The sequence below is a fragment of the Lissotriton vulgaris genome, chromosome 2_1 (genome assembly GCF_964263255.1).
Source record: "Lissotriton vulgaris chromosome 2_1, aLisVul1.2, whole genome shotgun sequence".
Lineage (NCBI taxonomy): Eukaryota > Metazoa > Chordata > Amphibia > Caudata > Salamandridae > Lissotriton > Lissotriton vulgaris.
Genome location: NC_141687.1, coordinates 838,202,369 through 838,222,870, shown reverse-complemented (window position 1 = coordinate 838,222,870; position 20,502 = coordinate 838,202,369). Strand labels below are relative to the sequence as shown.

At 45.8% G+C, this 20,502-nt stretch overlaps 1 protein-coding gene across 5 annotated transcripts in view; it reads left to right on the top strand.

Moving 5' to 3' along the window:
* Positions 1 to 9,534: 9,534 nt before the first annotated feature.
* Positions 9,535 to 20,502, top strand: part of IFT54 (intraflagellar transport 54) — a 372,547-nt gene continuing 361,579 nt past the window's right edge. For all 5 annotated transcript variants that reach the window (XM_086956264.1, XM_086956262.1, XM_086956261.1 and 2 more), the window contains exon 1: positions 9,535 to 9,751. In XM_086956264.1, the coding sequence (XP_086812390.1) occupies positions 9,629 to 9,751 (123 nt within the window). In that variant the 5' untranslated portion in view covers positions 9,535 to 9,628. The remainder of the gene's footprint in view (positions 9,752 to 20,502) is intronic.

Sequence of the window (20,502 nt, the reverse complement as noted above, 5' to 3'; positions counted from 1 at the left end):
CACTGCCATGCACACACGGAAACCACCACTGCCATGCCCACACGGACACCACCACTGCCATGCCATGCAATGTTTATATACCTATTGCAAAAAAAAAATTTAATGCAAAGCATTGTCATTTACAATGCCAGTAACTCAAAATGTAATGCTGCGAGACCTATTGCATTGCAAATGCTTGTCAATTATTCTGGCTGGTTCTTGTGGTTGTTCTTTTACATCAAATTCCCTTAATTTCTGGCGGATTGCCATTGATGCTACTTCTCTTTTAATATTAGATAATAATATTGTTGAGTACTGGGTGAAATTTTTCAGTAATTTCATACCTAAATTCAGAGCAGGCTCTGCCCCGTATTCGTCTTCAATCTGTTTCAGGAGAAGTTGGCCTTCAGTTTCTCTCTGATAAGTTGAGTATGGCCCCTTTGATTCTTTGGTTGAAAATATGGATGAACGAAGAACTCCCATTAAACCACAAGATCCTGACTGATGTCCTGTCCCTTGATAAATCTAACAAAATCCCTTGGCTGGCCTATTTGGCCAAGACCTTTGCTGATTTAGGCCGCCCAGAGCTTTTCACCTCCCCGGAGATCATTAGGATCCAAGATCTCGACTCCGTTAAAAAGTCTTTTATGGGAAGGAAGGAGATGGGCCGTGAAGAGAGTGAACTAGCTAAGCCGGCAGTGAGGGATCATTGCCTGCTGCTCAGTTCACCATCACTTGCGCCATATCTCGGTTTTGTTACACTCCCTTTCCACAGGTTTCTTTTAACCAAATTTAGATTTAATTTGTTGCATTATTATTTAGGCTCTTTTAATAACTGGCAGAAACCAGAACTAGCCCCGCCCTGTAGTTGTGACCAGTTTTCAGTGCAAGACACAATGCATTTTGTTATGTTTTGTAGTTTATATTTAGAGCCTAGGAAAAAATTCTTGTTGCCAATACTCAAGAAGGCCGGCTTCACCCAGGTGAGACCGGCTTTGCTCTTTTTACAACTACTACCTAACCCCCACATTACTTTTTGCGTTGCTAAATTCCTGGTAGCCGCCTCAAGGGCGAAAAGCTGTCTGCCATGATTAGTCATAAATGTTAAACACACTTTTTAAACTGTTTATTATAAATCTTAAAACTGTAGCTAGATTTCTGTATCATGTGTATTATGATAAATGTCGTATGAAATGTATTTTATTGTTCATCTGTTTGTATGGTTTTTAAATAAGCCGAATAAAGAAATTTTGACTGACTTTGACTGTTTCAGGACTTCAGGTATTACCCCCATAGACGGAACACCTTGTGTTTTAGTGTAGATAGCAGCGAAGACTGTGCCCCAAGTGGTGCAGTCTTCCAATCTGGTGTTAACCTCATTGGTAAACAGATTGTTAGAATTCTATGTTTCTCATAAGGACTGGTAATGGGATATACTGCTTCGATTTGAGTTATTTTTTAGCAATCCGGAATGGAATTTGTTCACGTTTTGAGGGTGGTTTACCCATGACTGCGTGTAAAGTCTGTGGTGTAATTTTCAGTGTATTCCCCTGGTTATAAGTTTGTTGTGAAATAACTGCTGGAGGTTGGACTGTGAAAGTCTGTATGACATATTGTACCAATTTTCTGTATATTATGATTAACTCTTTGAGTTGAGTAAGTAACTCTATGTCTGACATTTCTTCGTTGTCAGGATGAGGTGTATAACCGGCTAAAATCGGCCATGTTGCTCCTGGTCTACCTATTGGACCGAGCCTGGTAATGTGATTTAAATGTTTTAGGGGGCCTTTAAACCAGAGCTCAAGCACCTGGTATGTAAGTGGAATTTCAATATCCTCGAAAGGAATATATTCCTCTGGTGGATCATCTTCTTTGTATCTTCTGGATTTCATTCTGGGAATACTATACATGAATAGAATACCTCTGACGGGTGATATTCATGTGCCTCTATCATAAAACCTGCTCTACCACCTCTTGATGTTAGGCCATGTTTTATAAGTTTTAAAGTGATGGCTCTCCTTAAATTTGGAGAAATGATTATAGCATTCAGTTCGGTTTCATTAAAACCTGTATAGTTTAAAGCTGCTTCGGCTTGGTCAGCCGCAGCTCCACCGGTTTCGGTGTTATTTGCGTCGTCCGCGTTTGTTTAATGAAAGAGTTTGCAGAGCAAGATTCAAAGGAACAAAGATAAGGTGCACAATAGTTTGGAACACTGTATCCTTCAACGTTGAACAAACCAAAAAGCTAATACATAGGATTTTACATCCTACTCAGCGATGGAGGATATTATCCCTACCCACTCCAGACGTCTATTGGAGTATTATGAGTAGGGGGTCTCTGAGAAAAGCACAACTGAGTTACTTCAGTAGCTAGTGTTAAGTTAGTGCCTTACCAAACCGTTGGGCGCCATGTAGTGTAGTTCCTATATCCCTAATAGGCTCTGCCCATTCAAATAATATACACTATAGATTTGACATAGGACTGAGGTCAGTATGTCTCTATTGAGTATATTAAACGTAATTACTTGTGTGTGCCAGCTAACTCAGAGGTCACTAGAAACTTTCTTGAATGAACAAGAAGGGATTAGTCTCTGACAACCGCAAAAACATGACAATTTTGTTTCCCTTAGAGTCTGAACAATATCTTCAGAATCGTGGAAAAAATAGACAACCATTTCACTCAGTCAATCGTGCATACTTCGTTTCTACAGAGTTTGCACAGAAATAGAGAGACAGGCGTTTTAATAAAAATGGTTTATTGAACAGTCTTCTTTCTCATGCAAGAGATATGAAGTGCTACAATCGTAAGACAGAATGTGAAGTATAATATGTACAGCGTACGCAGTAAGATAAAATAATACTGTAATAGCATGTCTTGTAGCTATGACATATATTCGGTAAAATACATACAAAAATAACACAGGCTAAAATACTCATCTGGTGCTTCTACATAATCCTGCCCCAGAGTACCTAACCTAAGTCTAGTACGAGGGAAGAAGTTGGTGCTGTCTTAGTCTGGTTTAGTTATGCCAAAAGTTTACTATCGTTTAGTTCAACTATCGTTGCCAAGAGTCCCTAAGGAATAGATGTTCATGCATAATAAATGAGTTCTTGGAGAAATCAATATTCAAGTAGGGGGAAAGTCTCAACAGCTTAAGAGTCTGGTTTTCCAAGAATTTGTTGTGACGTAGATGAACGGATGTAAGTAGCCATGTCTGTATTTGGTTAGCATGTCCTATGCCTAATTAAGGACTGGATTTCTATGCCTGTATAAGGGCAATGGGAAATGTACCTATATAAGGGCATGAATCTGGAAATGCATACAGAATCTAAATCAAAACACAACATTATGGTGCATGCACTCTGGACCCCTACCCATCTTCTAGCTCTAGGATGGGTGAGCCTCTCTTGTCTGGGTGGGCCAGCCATGCCAGTAATGAGCCCGATTTGTCTTGCTCAGCATGGGTCTTGTCAATATAGTTCCGATAATCAAAACACTGCTGCTTCTCTACCTGTGTTACCATCTCTTCTTTAGCTAGTAAGAGTTCCTGCTGCAGCACAGGGTTTCCGGGTCATCTCATTTCTACGTCGCTCAGGCAGCTCTCTACCTTTTCTACATCTTTCAAGAGGGTTTGTCTAACTCTTTGGATTCGGCGATACATTAACCTCGTATCACAGTTCACTGGCTCAACAAACTTGAGGGGGCCTCCCAACAAGGTACTTGTAGGGCCCCCCCCTGGCTCAATCAGGAGCTCTTTGGCCAGAGTGCTGTGCTGAGGGGACCCTCTGGAGCATAGGGCTCTGCCGGACCGTAGGGGCTGCGGGGGCCTTTGTTACGCCCCTGTCTCAATGTTAAAAGCATCCCTTTCGATTTGGGGGTTGGTCACCGAGCCCGCATTGTCGGCAAAGTATTGGGTGATCTTGGTCCTGATCGTTTCCCAGAAAACCTGGTCCTCCAGTAATTCAGGCTTAAGTTTCCATGTGGGTAAGAATGGCGTGGGATGTATCCACCGCAATCACAGTAGTACCAGATTATGATCCAAAATAGTACGGGATAGATATTCAATCCCATCGATCAGGCTATGTACATCAGGGGTGAACAGGAACATATTTAAGCGAACGTGCAGCTTGTGGAGACCCGAAAAGAAGGAGTAGTCTCGATTTAGTGGGTTTTGGCGTCTCCAGGAGTCTATTAGGCCCCATTGCTGTTGCCAGTCTGAGAGCATTTCGGCCATGTGGGTCGTCTGTGAGTCTCATAAGAGAGGGTGCGAGCGATCTAATATGGTATAAGAGACACAGTTGAAATCACCCCCGATTAGTGTCGTTGTTGTTAGCCATGAAGCTAGGCGTCGGGAAATATGCACGAAAAAGTTACCTTGATCCGTGTTAGGAGCATATACGCTCACCGTTAACTACCTTCTTACCATCTAACCGGCCTTTTACTTCCACATATCTACCCTCTGTTTCTATTATGACCTCTGTAAGTTGAAACAGTAACCCTGCCCTTATCCATACAAGTGCCCCTCTGACGGATGTATGACGTTAGCACGCATACTATTACCACGCATACCTTTACAACGCGGTATTTACAACGAATACCGTTACAACGCATAGCGCATTGAGGTGCTGGATAGTGGTAAGTATAATTTTATATTCCAACTCCAGTCCCCGTGGACACTAGGGAAGGTGTTGGATATAAAATTAAACTTATTCCCTATCCTAGAGCGCCGCCAGCGCAATGGGTTGTAATGGTATGCGTGGTAATGCCTGCGTTGTAATGGTAGTGCGTGGTAAAAAATGCGTGCTAAACGTTGTATACCCCCTCTGACATATTCCGAGTATGTGGTAAAGTACGCCTGACCTCTCCACCTCCGTTTAGTGCCTGGCCTCCTTTGGCAGTGAGGTGCATATCCTGTAGGAGTGCAATATGTGCTCCCCTTCTATGGAGGTACGAGAACAACTCTCATTGGGGGCCATGCCGAACTTTGACAGGACTGCCATTAAGTACTCCCAGTCTAAGATGTCAAATGCTTTTTCAATATCTAAAGAGGCAATCCAGGGTGTCTCCGCCACCATTTGCGCCCACTCTAATAATTTAAAAAGCTGACGCAAGTTCAGCCTAGTATTTCTCCCCGGTATGAACCCATTTTGATCGCTTTGTACCAATAACTGCACTGTATCTATCAACCGGTCTACTAGTATTTTACTCAGAATGTTATAATTGGTGTTCAGTAGCTACAGAGGACGGTAAGCCAATTTGCAGTGGGTCCCTCCCAGGCTATGGCAGTACCACCAATATGGCTTCACGAAGAGATGGTGGGAGCGTGCCATGATCAAACGCCTTGCGATAGACATTGCATAAGCGGGGGTCAAGAGCTCCACATATGTCATATAGAACGCCGACGGTCAGTCATCCGTCCCCGTGCCTTATTTATCGCCAATTGTTTAAGCGTTTCTGAAACCTCAGTTTCAGATATAGGGGCCTCTAGCGAATCATATTGGGATTGCGATATCTGCAGCAGTGTGGCGCGTGCCTGGAATTGCAGGATTGCCTGTGCTATGCTAATCACTGGGGCAGCATAGAGACATAATATTTGTTAAAAGAGTCGTTGATTTGCTCCTGAGTATTTACTAATTTTCCATCTATAGTGTATATGGCCGAGATTGGTGGTTGCAAGGAACCAGACCTAAGTAGCCATGCCAGTGTCCAGCCTGCTTTGTCACCGTCTGCATGTTGGCGGGCCAGGTATTGCCTAAAGTCATAGGTCACATAGCCTGCCTTGTATCTCTTTGTAAGACAACCTGGCCTTTGCCAATGTGGGCACAATACCCACATTGATAGGAGCCAAGAGTTTGCAACGCCTAACTTCAGATTCCTGGTCCTGTAGTTCTTTCAATAGCATCAGATGGGAGCCATATACGGCTTTAATCATTAGTCCTCGGAGGCCACTTTAAATGCTTCCCACTCTATGCCCACTGACGTGGCAGTACCTACATTGTCCTGAAAGTATGAGGTGATAGACTGTGCCATGGACATGCGTGATGGCACATCCTTGAGTGCTTCCAGGGGAAGACGCCATGTTGGAATGCTAATACGATGTCACCCCATGACAAGTGCACCAGTAGGGGGTTATGATCTGATAATGTGCGGGTTAAATATTCTGCGCACAATGCCTTTGTCAAAGCATCTACTGAACTGTAAAATGCATCTATCCTAGTGTATAAATTGTGCATTGGTGAATAATGTGTCGTGAGATATCTACTACACCAGATGTCCCGTAATTGCATGTCTCTAGTCCAATCCTTCACGTGTTGTGTCAAACCTATAGATTGTGCACCTGGTAATGATGGACTTGATCTATCTAATTCCAAATCATGTTATAGTCACCCCCCCCCCCCACATCATTGGAGCCGATGGGTTACACAATAAAGAATGGGACATGGTTTGTAGAAACGCAGCCTGTTCTGAGTTTGGCACGTATAAGGAAACAAGTGTCAATGGAGAGCCATCTAAGAGTCCATCTAGAATTACATACCAGCACCCCAGGTGTATAATACCTGCAGAGGAGTTCCAGGTGCCACCCATATCAGAGTACTGCTAGCATAGCCCGAGTACGTGGTCCCTATCACCATACCTTTCCAATGTTTATGTACTGACGTGAGGTTCTGTTGGGTGAGGTGTGTCTCCTGGAGCCGCGTAATAGAGATCTTATGTCTGCGCAGATACTTATAGACCTTATGCCGCTTGACGCACCCACCCAATCCCTGCACATTTCAAGTGAGTAAAAGACATGCGTTGCTTGCCATTATCATCTAATGAATTGTAAATAGCAGGAAGAAAGTCCCCCATCCAGCATGGCCAGTCAGTATATGATCCCCTCCCCGGCAGGTGTACCTCAGCTATTGCCTTAGTAGTATAGCGTACATTGAGTGCAGTGTGAGACAATACAAAATGGACAGGCAGCAAATAACATTTACAATACCCAACTCCCCAACCCAGGCCTGTTTCTCAACGGCCAAAAGGCCATCCTCACTGAAATACAAACTTACAAAATATCCAATAGCAAACCAAATAATGAGAAAGTGAATATCTGAGATACCATTGTAACAAAAAAAAGAAGTATATAAGCAGAGAGAGAAAAGAGAACCATAACAATGCTGTATCAGCTACTTATCGTCTACGTGGGGGCGTAGTCGAGCTGCGTTATTGTCCGCCATATGTGTGCATGTCTGTCGTATTTCTAGTGACAGTGTATATACTTGGTTTAACAGAGGCACCCTATGCTGATGGACAGCTGCCCAAGTTACTTGGAAGACGCCAGGATGGATCATCCTAGCTCATCGAATGTTTGCGGTGTGAGTGTGGGTCACCCTTCCATAAGAGTGTTGTGACACTGTTAATTGATACGCTTGATCCAAGACAGTACCCGAATCAGATCCCGATCTGGAGGGCGAATCCGGATTACTGTGTTGTTCTGCTTAATAGCCTCCACCTGCTCTCGTGCTACCTGGTCTTTAGTGGGATGCCTTGCCTGCATCTTCTTGCGGCATCCCCGTGCACCTTTATTTCGCCATTGTCGGTGAGATGCCGCTACCACCGCCGGCGGGGCACCAGCAAATCCGTTCTGCTCCACCCAGGACCAGGCTTCATCAGGAGAGTGGCATAGAGTGGTTCTGTTTTCATGTCGGATTTGCAAAGTGGCAGGAAATTGCTGTGCATATTGTATGGCATGGGACCTTAAGCATCGCTTAACGTCCATATAGGAGGATCTGCGCCATTGAACAGCTAGGGTGTAATCAGGATGTATATCTAGCTTAGCATTTTCTATTTACCATGGTCCACGGGCCCTAGTAACCTGCAATATATGGTCCTTGTCCCAATAATTGAACAAATGCGTGACCACTGGTCTTGGAGAGGCACCCGCCTGCAGGGGTGGGGCGACCTGGTAACCTATGTGCACCTTTACCCGAGAAAAAAATTGAATGCTTGCCATTAAGAATGTCTGTTGCGAACCATAACTCCAAATATAGCTCCATACTTTGCCCCTCAATGCGTTCTGGCAGCTGTACAATCCGCAGATTATTCCTCCGGGATCTGCCCTCCGGATCACCGCCCTGTTCTTTAGATATTCCACTTCTTTTTGCAGCAGTTTAGTCTGTTCCGTTGCCCACATTACCGTGGGGCGCAAGCTGGCCATCCCCTTTAGGTCACGGTAGATGCTGCCAGTCTCTGCCATTTTGATTCTCGGGCCATCGCCTGGGCCAGCTTTTCGTGATCAGTTCGGGGTCGTGTGACGAGAAAAACGCCTCAAGGTGGCGTAGTCCTTCCCCAGCAGTGTTGGGTCACAGACTGGGGTCCCCACAGGCATGTAGTGTAGGGGTTCAGGATGGTGCCAGATTGGGCAGGCCATAAGGAGCTCCGAATTGAGCTGCTCACTTCATTGGCGCCAGGCCATGCCCACCATTTTGCTTAATACTTCTTCATGTAAACTTCTAATATCTTGACCCGTGTCTGTCGTTCTTACTGAGAATGTCATAACCCCTATTACTGAATTGAGATCATCCGAATTAAAGACAGGTCCATATCAGGGAGCACCAAAGTCCATATAAGAACTAAAGTGCTCCAGATCTGAGCTGTTGGTACCCATTTGGTAAGGTTATGAAGGACTGGTGTGCATGCCGACAGTCTTGCTGTCCTTTACTCTTCTTCCCCTGTTTACCCTTCTGTCCTAGTCAACAGCGCCTTTTTCGGAATTCATGATGCTTGGCTGGTATGTATCTCCTGTCAAATGGGCCCTATCCAAACCTTAGCCCATCATCAGGGCCACTGGAATTATGTGATTTTGCGGCTGCAGCATTTTTTGCATAATTATAGATTTTCTGCGTTTGCTACATAGTCCATCATCTGCCGCATAATATGCAGATTGCAACAAAAGACTCATTTTGTGTCTAGCTCAGATGGTTCAAAGTTACTAGTAAAAACGCAGAGACACACGTTGCCTCGTAATGAAAGACCCTCCACAAAGCTTGACTGCTCACTTTTCTGTTGCTTACTGATATATTTGGCTGTTAAATTTGTACTAATGAGGTGCAACCAAAGTCTAGACAGTATTACGTTTTAAAATTACAAAATAACGAAGTAATAGTAACTTCAAATGTGCCGCATCACGCCACATAATTTGCCTTTTTTTGGCCGCACACACATTGCACTTAACCCTGCCTCATAATTTGGCTCGCCCCTTCGCATAATTGCATGTGGCTCTGCCTGTAATCTACCCTATGTACAAAAACAGAAATTGCATTACTGCAACCTCATTACCGAATCACTAATCTCCTCGTAAAAACCACGCATGAAATGCGAATACACTGTTAAGAGACACTAGGAGTCTATACGAATGTTCAAGGTATGGGTTTTCTGCTCGAAAGTAGTCTGTTGTGCAGCACACAGTTTCGAGAAGGCGTGCCTAGCTTTTTAGGGCGTGGCTTCACTAACACTTGGGCCGGGCCAGGTCCGGTGGTAGGCGGGGCTTGCCTGTTGTCTCTTGTTGCTAAGGGCAGCGGCGGTGGTTGGTAACGAGCGGTGTGCGCCTGCGCAGAGCTGCTAGCGCGGTGTAGTGTGGGTCAGGAGCCGGGCTCTCCTGTCTGAAGCTATGAACCCCACGGTGCTTCAGCGCACCCAGGAGAGCCTGGGCAAGGTGATACGCAAACCCCCACTCACCGAGCGCCTCCTGAGCAAGCCCCCTTTCCGGTACCTCCATGACGTCATCTCAGAGGTAAGTGACTTCCGCCGTTTTCGTGACGTCACCAGAGTGGCACAATTTCCGATGCCTGCATGGTGCCAATACTCAAGGGCGTAGAGGTGGCGGTTTTTCAGTTTGTCTAACTTCATGGAATCACAAAACTCTATCTAGGGCAACGATAGTGCGCTCACGTACATGAGGTCTTCACCGACAAAAGGTAGTATAGGGAGGACTAAAGCTGTTGCCCCAGGAGTCATTGATGAGACGAGGAGCTAGAAAATTGGTCTGGAGTTAGTATAGCTTCAGCTTTCGGGGGGAAAGGATATTGGATTAGATGCGATGAAACGAGGGAATCGGATCATCACTTTCACGAATCTAAGCTCAAGAGCTGCATAATACATTTGATCTGTCAGTATATGTCTCCTCAGGGCATAGGATAAGCCCAGAAGTCAAATCACAGTTTTTTTAGGGGATATACCGATTCAGAAACCAATCGGGCAAGCGGGAGTCATGCAGATTTGTAGAGCGCTCTAGGAGAATATCCTGGCGCTGAGTAGGTGCGTGTGAGCCTAGGCACATAGGGCATCGAAAAAACAGGTCTTCACCTTATTGCGGGATTCAAGAAGTGAGGAGGAGCCACTTAGGTGTAGTAGCAGATTGTGCCATGCTTTAGGAGGATGTAGGAGAAGGCTCGATCATCAGAACTGGTTTTAGGTATATGTGTGGAATGTGTGCAAGCAGGAGTCTGGATGAGTGGAGGTGTTTGGAAGGTTTGTGAATGCAGATGTACTGGGCCAGTTCTGTGTAGTGCCTTGAAAGTGTGATTGAGGCCTTTGAATTTTGCTTGTTTGTGAATGGGGAGCCAGTGGAGCTCCTTCAGGTGTCACTGGTGTTTATGTGAGGTGGGAGGTTGAGAGTGAATCTGGTCATCGAGTTTTGAATGGTCTGCAGCCTTCTGGAGAGTTTTTTGTTGATCCAAGCTTAGAGGGTGTCCTCACAGCCCAGCTTACTTGTGACCCAGGTGTGTGTGAAGGTTTTCTGGGTGCTGTTTGGGAGCCGTTTGAAAATCTTCCTCCTCATCTTCAGGGTATGGAAGCATGAGACGGTGATGGTATTGACTTGGGCGGTCATCGTCATAAAATCTTTATTCGGTTGAACAAAGCAACCAATAAAGAACAGCATACAATAGCAATATATGAATAAGACACAATTACATAAAAAAACAGCATAAAATACAGAATAAATACAGAATTAAAAAAAACACGATTATCAACTGCATACACAAGGCCGTCAATTGGGCCTTGAGCATCTAGATGCCAAGGCTGCCCATAGAAAGCTCGACACAGCAAGTAAAACATATTTTTTGGGAAGTAATTGTAAGGACATAAGATTATGGCATACTTGGTTAAAGTACAGGGACCTTAGCAGTGGTAACAGGAACCTCTTTATGGACCAACTGTACTAGTTACAATCATGGCAAAGTGTAAGGTATCCTGCAGAGACCTGTTCTTTTGTTGCAGCCACTAGACAAACTATTACCATATTGCACCCAGCTAACGGGAGAAGCCAGTAAATGGTGACTTTGATTAAATCGAAACCTGGCCAGTAGAAATTGGTCATGATTTCTGGAAACCTGCACCAAATACAGCTCCAGTCCCTGAACAGACTTTAAAAGCATATTGCCCCTCACAAGAGGTTTCAACATTTCTACCCCTTCTCTGTTTTACATTGCCCACTCAAAGAACAGTGCCTTTATTCCCTGTTAATCACATTGTCTCAAAAAATAAGGGGTCAGATAAGGCATCTGCTCTCCCTAGGGCCATCAGTGCTGTCTTAATATAAGCAATCCATGGAATTCTAGATGCATCGTCCAGTGCCACTCAGAGAGGATCAATCTATTTATCTTGTGATCCTGTCTAGTCCAGATTTGTACCTAACAAAGTAGAGGGCTGAGGGCCACAAGATCAGAAAGAAATCTAACTCCAAGCTCAGCATGTACAGACCAGGATAGTGTACACTGCTGTACCTGTACCAATCATCTGAGAAATGTACTTTCGACTGTTTGTTTTAAGTCGCTCTTTCCACAACACCAAACCTCTCTACTGTAGTGGACATGCGAAACGCACTTAGCCTCATACATTTTAGGCAAAACTTGTGGGGACCTAGAATCCAGCCTTTGAGCGAAGCATGCCAGGGCCCCAGTCGATTTAGTAAGCTCCACTCTTTTAATCTCTAGCAGGGTATGCCAGTTATTCTTAGCATCAAAAAAACTTTGGCGGTCATTTTGAGTTTGCCGTTGATGATGATCCTGAGTTTGGAGGCATTGTTGGTGGCACTCCTTGCTACTGAAAAGTGCTGCTATGCCTTATTAATGCCAGATTTAACTTCACAATTGCCAAAAACAATGTTGCATTCCCACACACGTTCAGGTATGGATTTATGTAGTAGAGGGGTGAGCGGAGGATATGTATTGAATGTTATCAGGATCTAAAGTGCATGTTGAGAGGAGGATGCCCTTGGTAACCTGGTGTGGTTGCAAAGATCAGGAGCCATTTCATGTATGGGGAAAGATTAGTTCCATACACATCTGCATTTTAAGTGTGCCTTGGGCTATAATGCAAACCAGTAAATGAGGCGCACATGTTCCCCCCAACTTGTTAAAAAAAATAGCATTAATTTAAATGCATTGCCCCCCTCAGATCTATTGGTCCTAATGCCACTGCACCTGCTCTTCTAATGATACATATGCATCAGGGGGTTGATAATATTAGGAGCTATTGTACAAGTTTGGTGTTGGTGTATCGCAGGTGAGTATGGAATGGTCTTCAAAGAGTTGCTGGAGCTGGTGGTGTCAAAAGACCTCTTGTGGACCAAGCCAATAACTTTCAGCGGGCTAAGTGGTAGCCCTTTGGTTAGCCTTCTTCTCACTCTCATTTGCTTGCTTCTTATTCAATGGTTTCCTCTACTTGTGTTTGTCAGACCATAGCTTCTACACCAACCTTTTTAATTAGGTGACTTATGTATTTCCTACATTCATGGAACAACTCTTTTTATTTTTCCTTAAGATCTTCATGGGAGTGCATGTGTTTTCTTGCTCTCTTCCTCGTGTTTTGCTTCTCACCTCAAATACCCACACTTTTTCTCCTGCGCGCTCGTGATGCTGCTTTCTTTGTTTACATTTTTGACTCTGGGAAATCGTATTCAACCTGCTTGTCCTAATGCACTGTGTTCCGCTTGTCCAGCCCTTGTGCTGTGTCTGGGCTTCTTGTTCACTGATATGAGCTGCCGGGGATTCAGCCAAGGACAACACACACTGGGGCTTATTTACAAGGCCTTCGTGCTGCCGGTGCATCACTTTTTCGACATACCGGCGGTGCAGTGTGCAGGCCCGTATTTACAAGGCCATGCAAAGCCACCCTGCGTGGCTTTTTATGGCCTTGTAAATATGGCCCCTTTACACCCCTCACTTTGCATGAAAGGAGAGTGCCATGGGTGTTGTTGCTGTGGGTGTTCTGCCGCATTCCCAGGTTTACAACATTTCCTAAACCTGCAAATTTATCAGAAACCAACGCCTCCCAGGGGAGGCGTAAGGAGGTGCAACGAGGAGAAATACTTTTATTTTTCCTCTTTCTATGCGTGCTGCATTTTGCAAAGCGCATAGAAAGAGGAAAACACCATCAATGATTGTTGTCGTGCAGGAAGGGACACCTTCCTGTACAAAAACAATCGCCCGAAACGCAGGCAGCCTTGCACTATGGTGCAAGGGTGCCTGTTTGGCGTATGGCAGCCAATTGTTTGCTAGCACAGGGGAAAGCACAGGGATGTGTCATATTTATGTTAATATGACGCATCCCTGTGCTTTGAAAATGATGCAGCTCGGCGCAATAAAATGGCTTGTGGCACTGCGCTGCGTAATTCTTTTTGTGAACTAGTCCCACTGTGTTAATTTTGGGTAGGAGGATTTCTCCAAAGCTGCCGCTCTGTCCATGGTTCCTGTGAGTTGTGTGGTCTGGCGCAGAGGAGGCTGAACTGCAGATCCTGAGGCTACACCGACAACTAGGTGATTGTGCAGTTAGGAGTACTGTGCATGCGATAGAGACAATCGATAATCAAGACTGCCCGGAGAATTCTCTACCCTAACAGGCACACTAGGTTGTTTGAATGTATGGGTCACATCGGCATGGGTCTGTCTATATGCATGGGATCCTTCACTTTGTGATTCTTAGGTGCAGAAGCTTTCTCGACTCCTTTTCTAGTTTCGGTCACTTATGGAATGGGATTAGTCTCTGCCAAAGTGAAAACGTCATAACTGCTTCATTCATTGCGTAGCTTGGCATATTTCCGTTTGTTCACATTTTAGACCTAAAGAAACAGCGCTCACTTTCCTCTTGAATCTTTTCCAGCTCACATTGATCACAGACTGTTTTTGTCTTTGTTTCACCCACCTAGTAGTTTGTAGTGAAATTACTACAGGAATAGAGGACCACGTTTTGCTGCAAGAAAAAGCGAATTATGTAGCACATTCTGTGCTTTATTTCCAATGTTTTTACATACATTTCAACAGATTAGATCCCAGCTCTATAGAAAATGCGAAGGTTTCCTGGAAAAGAAAACTACCCATTCAGCAGTTTGTTTTTAAAGATTTTGTTCAACAAATAAAGCTTTTTTTCTGGTATGCAACCCATTTTTATTAACACTGTACCTGCTAACTGCCATCATAAAAACGTTTATGTAAAACATTTTACTCAGCAGAAAACAATCCTACATATATTCTTCTTGCCCCTTGTATTCTGTCTCCAAAATATTTGTAAAAAAAATCGTCTTGAGGTTAGAATTTAATTTGTGTCCCTACGATTGGCACTTAAGAACTCCTCTTTACATTCAGAAACAGCCGTGTAGATTGATACTATACATTCCATGTGTTATTTAAGTGTCCCACCAGGCAGCACTGTAAATTGCAATACAACAGGCCTTAAAACAAAGCAGTGCATTTATGTAGAAAATGACTTTCTTGCATAATCGCATAATTCCAGTGATTCCTAGCGTATACGCTTGATGCATCTCCTCCTGGCGGAGTGTTGTAGAGGGAATGAAGAAACAACTGCATCTGTAGCCAAAGGCCTGTTTTTAGATTAGCTGTAGTTTTTGACTTCAGCTTGCAATATTATTCATATTATTGTGGCTCTGGTTGATATTAGACACACAAAAGTTAATGAGAGGAATTAATGCGATCAGTTTAACCCTTGGCAATCTCATGAGGAGCATTCCTACCCGTAGTTTTTTTGTCTATAATGAAATCAGCCTTGGTCCTGATTCATTGGGAACAGTGCAGCCTGATGTGCTGCTTAGCCATGTCGTTTCTGAACTGGAACACAAGCAACCCAAGACCGATTTCGACCTATGTGGGGCTCTTCAGTCAGGTGCAGCTTGGTTCCAGTGCCTCAATGAGCACAGGACCCATGTCTGGGCGGAACCATGGCCACTCAGCGCATCACATCAGACACACAGAAGGTGATGAGAGGAATGCTTGTGATTAGTCGAACCCCTTGGAAATCACTCTGGATATCATTCCCACTCATCGTTTTTAGGTCTCGCGACCTATCGATGTGCGCAAGCGCATCGAGCGGAGCGAGAATTCAAGTGGCGAAAACATCGTGAAACCAAAGGGCTTTCAGCCCCGCGGTTTTCATGCAGTTCACGTGAACCACGTGATTAAACATGCACGCGCATCGGTAACATTTCTCAATCACCCTCGCACAGGCACGCCCCCCACCAGGCTCTCCCGCCCCCATCAGGCTTCCCTCCCGCGTCAACAACATTTCTCAATCACCCTCCCACAGGCACGCCCCCCACCAGGCTCTCCCGCCCCCATCAGGCTTCCCTCCCGCATCGGCAACATTTCTCAATCACCCTCCCACAGGCACGCCCCCCCACCAGGCTCTCCCGCCCCCATCAGGCTTCCCTCCCGCGTCAACAACATTTCTCAATCACCCTCCCACAGGCACGCCCCCCACCAGGCTCTCCCGCCCCCATCAGGCTTCCCTCCCGCATCGGCAACATTTCTCAATCACCCTCCCACAGGCACGCCCCCCCACCAGGCTCTCCCGCCCCCATCAGGCTTCCCTCCCGCATCGGCAACATTTCTCAATCACCCTCCCACAGGCGCCCCCCCCACCAGGCTCTCCCGCCCCCATCAGGCTTCCCTCCCGCATCGGCAACATTTCTCAATCACCCTCCCACAGGCACGCCCGCCCCCATCAGGCTTCCCTCCTGATCCGCCTGCCTCCCCTCGCGCATTCACGCCCCCCCCACCAGGCTCTCCCGCCCCCATCCGGCTTCCCTCCTAATCCGCCTGAGGTTCCGTGACAATTGTCAGTGGTGTTTTCGACTCGCACGAATATGGTCGAGTCTGGTATCTATGAACCGCAAATGACGAGTTTAGTGGGTGTACACAGTTTCGCTACGCTAACCTAAACCGTTCATTTGTTACGTGGGTATTTCTATCTGTACCCACGGGTTCCATCTTAGATACGGCATCCATTTTGTTTCTTGCCCTCAAGTAGCCAGCGAACGGACGCTGTCCGCTTCACGACCCTGGGACTCCCAAGATATTTGCGGAAGACACATGTCCTTCGTAAGTGTCTTTATGATGAGGGGGATGATACTGTAAGGCAGATGGCGCCGCTCGAGGCTCATCTTGCCGCATGGACTTATTGTCTCAGCCGTGCATCTCATTAGGCACGTCCCTTTGATGCCTGTATCTCGTGTTTCCTGATACCTCCCCTTTTACACCCTTTCCGATCTCTCCACTGTCTCCGTCTTCCTTTACACCTGTTCTTGTTCCTACTTCGATCTGTTTTACTGCTGATTGGAATGTACTAATGGTGGGAAGATGGGTTTTTACAGTTGGGAACCGCCAAATGTTTCCGCACTTATATTCCGGACCTTATGTGTATCAAAGTGACCAAAACGACCCCTCTGGGGGATAATTGTGGGAACCGGGTTGTAAACTTTTGTCTGCTATGTAACTCTATGGGAAAATCGTGTATAAAAGGAGCGATCCACAGAACCAATTTGAAGCAGTCTCCCCAAGTTGCACGTGTGTTGCTTGTCGTGACTTCTGTGTTCCCTGCAGTAAATAAACCTTGAATCTTTGACGCCGAAGGAAGTGTCCCGTGTCTCTGTGATTCGTACGCCGGAGCAGGTTACCCACGAAGGTTTCAGGTGTTGTGCCCTGGCACCGCTGGGTTCTAAATAACCTAGTCCTTCAGTTGGCGCCCAACGTGGGGCTGCATCAGTGGTACCGGTCCAAGCCCGACGATCGTGAGGAACTTCGTGTGAAATCTCCGAGGGAAGGTGCACTCCGCTTCATCGATCCTGTTGTCGAAATAAGTGGCCCGAAGACTTTTCCCGCGAAGATTCCCGCCTCCGGACGGCTGCGACGGACTGCTGCCCTGACTGTAGACCTGTTTTTGGCGCCTGGCGTAGACCTTGGTAGAGCGAGACAATTGACGGGCCTTCCTGGTGACGCCATCGATCTTTGAGTTAAGTATTTGTGGGTCGCTCCCAGAGTCCTTAGTTGTTGACACTTTAGCGAGTGTTTTTGTTGTTGACGCTGTGAGAGTGTTTTTGTCGATGACACTTTGCTAGCGTATTTTGTTGTGTTGTTTGACGACTGCAGCCGCCAAAAACCGAGGGTTTTTGCTTTTTGCTGGGACTTGGCAAATCCCGTAACCCTTGAAGTTTGTGAAACTCGGCTAGTGTGCAAGATGCCTGGTCGCAGCACTTTGTTTAGTTGTTTCAGACCTTGTGGTATGGATTCCCGACTGGAGGACTCGTGTCCGATACCTCCGGTTGGAACTCCCACTTATGAACTGTACAGTAAACATGGGCTAGGCCCGATTACTTTTAATGAATACTGGATCCGATACACGAAGAAGGACGGTGACCTTCGTTGGCCACCTCATGGTAGCTTTGAAACCCCGATTTTAGATAACCTAGAGGCTAAATTATTTGCGAAAAAGTCAAGGCCGGCCATGTTTGATGCCTTTCGGTTGTGGCGTAAAGAAGCCCGACAGAAAGAAATCAGACAGACTAAACGTAATCAGCGAGATAATGTTGCTACCATAGTGAAGAAAGCAGAGCAATTTCAGCGTGACAAGGAGGTTAAGGATAAGGAAGTGTTTGATAGACTACAGCGTATGACCGTGGATAAATGTTATCCTGCTTTGCCTACGGAGTCGGAAAAGAAGGAAGAGTCAGTTGAGGATCCTTTAATGTCTTATCTTATGAAGTCGCCACCTCCGTATGTACAGGGTACCGCAGCTCCTGTGGTTCCTGCTGTACCTATTCCTCCGCCTATTCTTCCTGTGCCTGTTCCTCAACCTGCACCCGCTCTTCCGACTATTCCTGCTCCTTTGCCTATTGCTATCCCTACTGCTCCTCCGCTTCCACATACTCCTGCTCCCGCTACTGCTCCTGTTTTGTTAACTCCTGCTGTTGCCACTGTTTCTACTCCTTCACTTGTTAGTCCTGTGTCCTATACTTCTCCCTCTACTCGTAGTCGTAATTCTCCTCTTGCAGCTAGTTTCTTTCATTCGCTCGGACCTGTTCTTGGGTCTGCTGGTTCAGATGGTCCTCAGAGACGTAGTCAGCTTCCTGGTAACAGGGAACGAGTTTCGCTATATAATATGGCGATGGGTTGGATGAGCCATCCTCTTAGAAACCCACCACGTGTTGTACTCGACACATTCTGTCAATTCAATATACCTACCCAGAGATTTGTGTTCGAAGAAATGTGTAAGGTCCTTCGCGATCAGATATCGTCCGACGCACCTGACGAGGTGCTGACCGCTTTGTCTGATCTTCAGCTTCAGTTCTCGAACGGACTGATAGTGGATACCAATGTTCGACGTGCTGTTGAGCGGTTGCTATCTTTTCGTCCCACTCCTATACCCCAAGCTTTGTTTGTTGAGGATATTGAAAGACTGCCAGATGAATCTGGTCAATTTCCTATGCGCGAAGTTCCACCGGTATGGATGCCAGCTGATCCTAATGCTAACCCTGCGACATTGGCGCATTTCCAGAGAGTGTGGATACATCTCCCATGGAAACGCTCAGAAGTGTTACAGGTGAAGCAATCTTTGCCTGACCCTCGAAAAAATCCTACGGGGTATTACAAAGAGTTATCGCAGCTTGTAGATGCTACGATAATGAATCTTGCCGATATTGATATGCTGTTCGGCAATGTCGTACCGCAACCGGTATGGGCTAAGATTCGGCAGGAAAATCATCCGAATGAATTAGGTGGTGATTGGGCTGCCATTGTAGCGGCGGATGGTTTGCAAACTGGTGGAGCTAAACCTGAGCAGATGATTACTGCTCTTCCCCAACGAATAATAACGTTAATGAAAACTCTCATGCCAGCTATGAGGGTGAACTGGGATAAATTATCAGCTTGTAAACAAAAGAAGGATGAGAGTGTCTCCGACTTCTTTACGAGGTTCGAGGAAGCATTCATCGACCATAGTGGACAGGATATGGGTACCGAGGGTGGTCAGCGATTGTTTGTGGATAAATTTGTTTCGAACTTATTGCCCGATTTGAGCAATAAATTAAAGAATTCAGAGAGTGCGTGGGCCGTTTCTACTTCAGCTCAAATATTGGCCACAGCACAATATTATGAGAATAGGGAGAAAGAAGAGAACGACCGTGCTGATAAAAAGACGAAAGAGCTCAAAACTAAAGTGCTGCTGCAACAAGCGTATCCTCCGCGTTCAAATCAGAATGCACCCCAACAGAATAGATCGCAGTCGCAATCGAATCGATCGCAGCCGCGTAATGACTCCTCCTCCCAAAGATCATCGTTAGGGTACAATCAATGTGCTTATTGTAGACAGGAGGGACACATTAAATTCAATTGCCCTGTTCTGAATGATCGCAATAGTGGTAATTCGTCCAAAGGAGGTCGTGGTGGTTCGCATCAGGTATCACGTGGTAGGGGTCGTGGTGCTCAGAATGATCGTTCTGATGACTCATCTAATTCTAATAACTGTTTCGATCAACGTGGATCATCGCAAGGACGATCTGCGCAGTACAATGTAGACGATTATTACGTCGATCAGGGAACTGACGACAGTAATTACTAGGACAGCCAAAGACAGGGAGAGGGAGTGGTATCAGTTCCGGTTGATCAGAGAGGGCCTTACGTCGCAGTTGCTACATCGGGCGTCGTTGAGCCTTTTCTGTTGGACACTGGTGCAGCGAAAAGTTCTATCATGCATTCGAAACTCCCTGGCGCACCTTTGTCTGGCTTAACAAATGTTTCCGTTGGATTCTCTGGCGCCCCCGTTAGCAATCCAGTTTCGTGCCCTTTGCCCCTTCAAATTGGGCCACGTGAGCTTCAAGCTCCGTTAATTTTGACTACTGGCTGTGGTGAAAATCTTTTGGGCCTGGATTTGCTTAAACGTTTGTATGCAACTTTGTATTGTTCTCCTGCGGGTGTAAAGCTTACGTTAGGAGAGAGGGTTGTCTCCCCTATGTACTTGTCTCTCGATAAGCTTCCACCGGAATTGAGTTCTCTTCCTGCGTCTTTGTGGGCAACGGGTCCCAATGATGTGGGCCTGCTTGACATCTCCCCTTATGTTGTTCAGTTGAAATCTAATGTGCGATTGCCACGTATTCCCCAGTACCGTATCTCTCTTGATGGTGAACGAGCACTGTTAGCGATCATTTACGACCTGATCGAGAAAGATGTTATTGAAGAGACTCGGGGAAACGTGTGC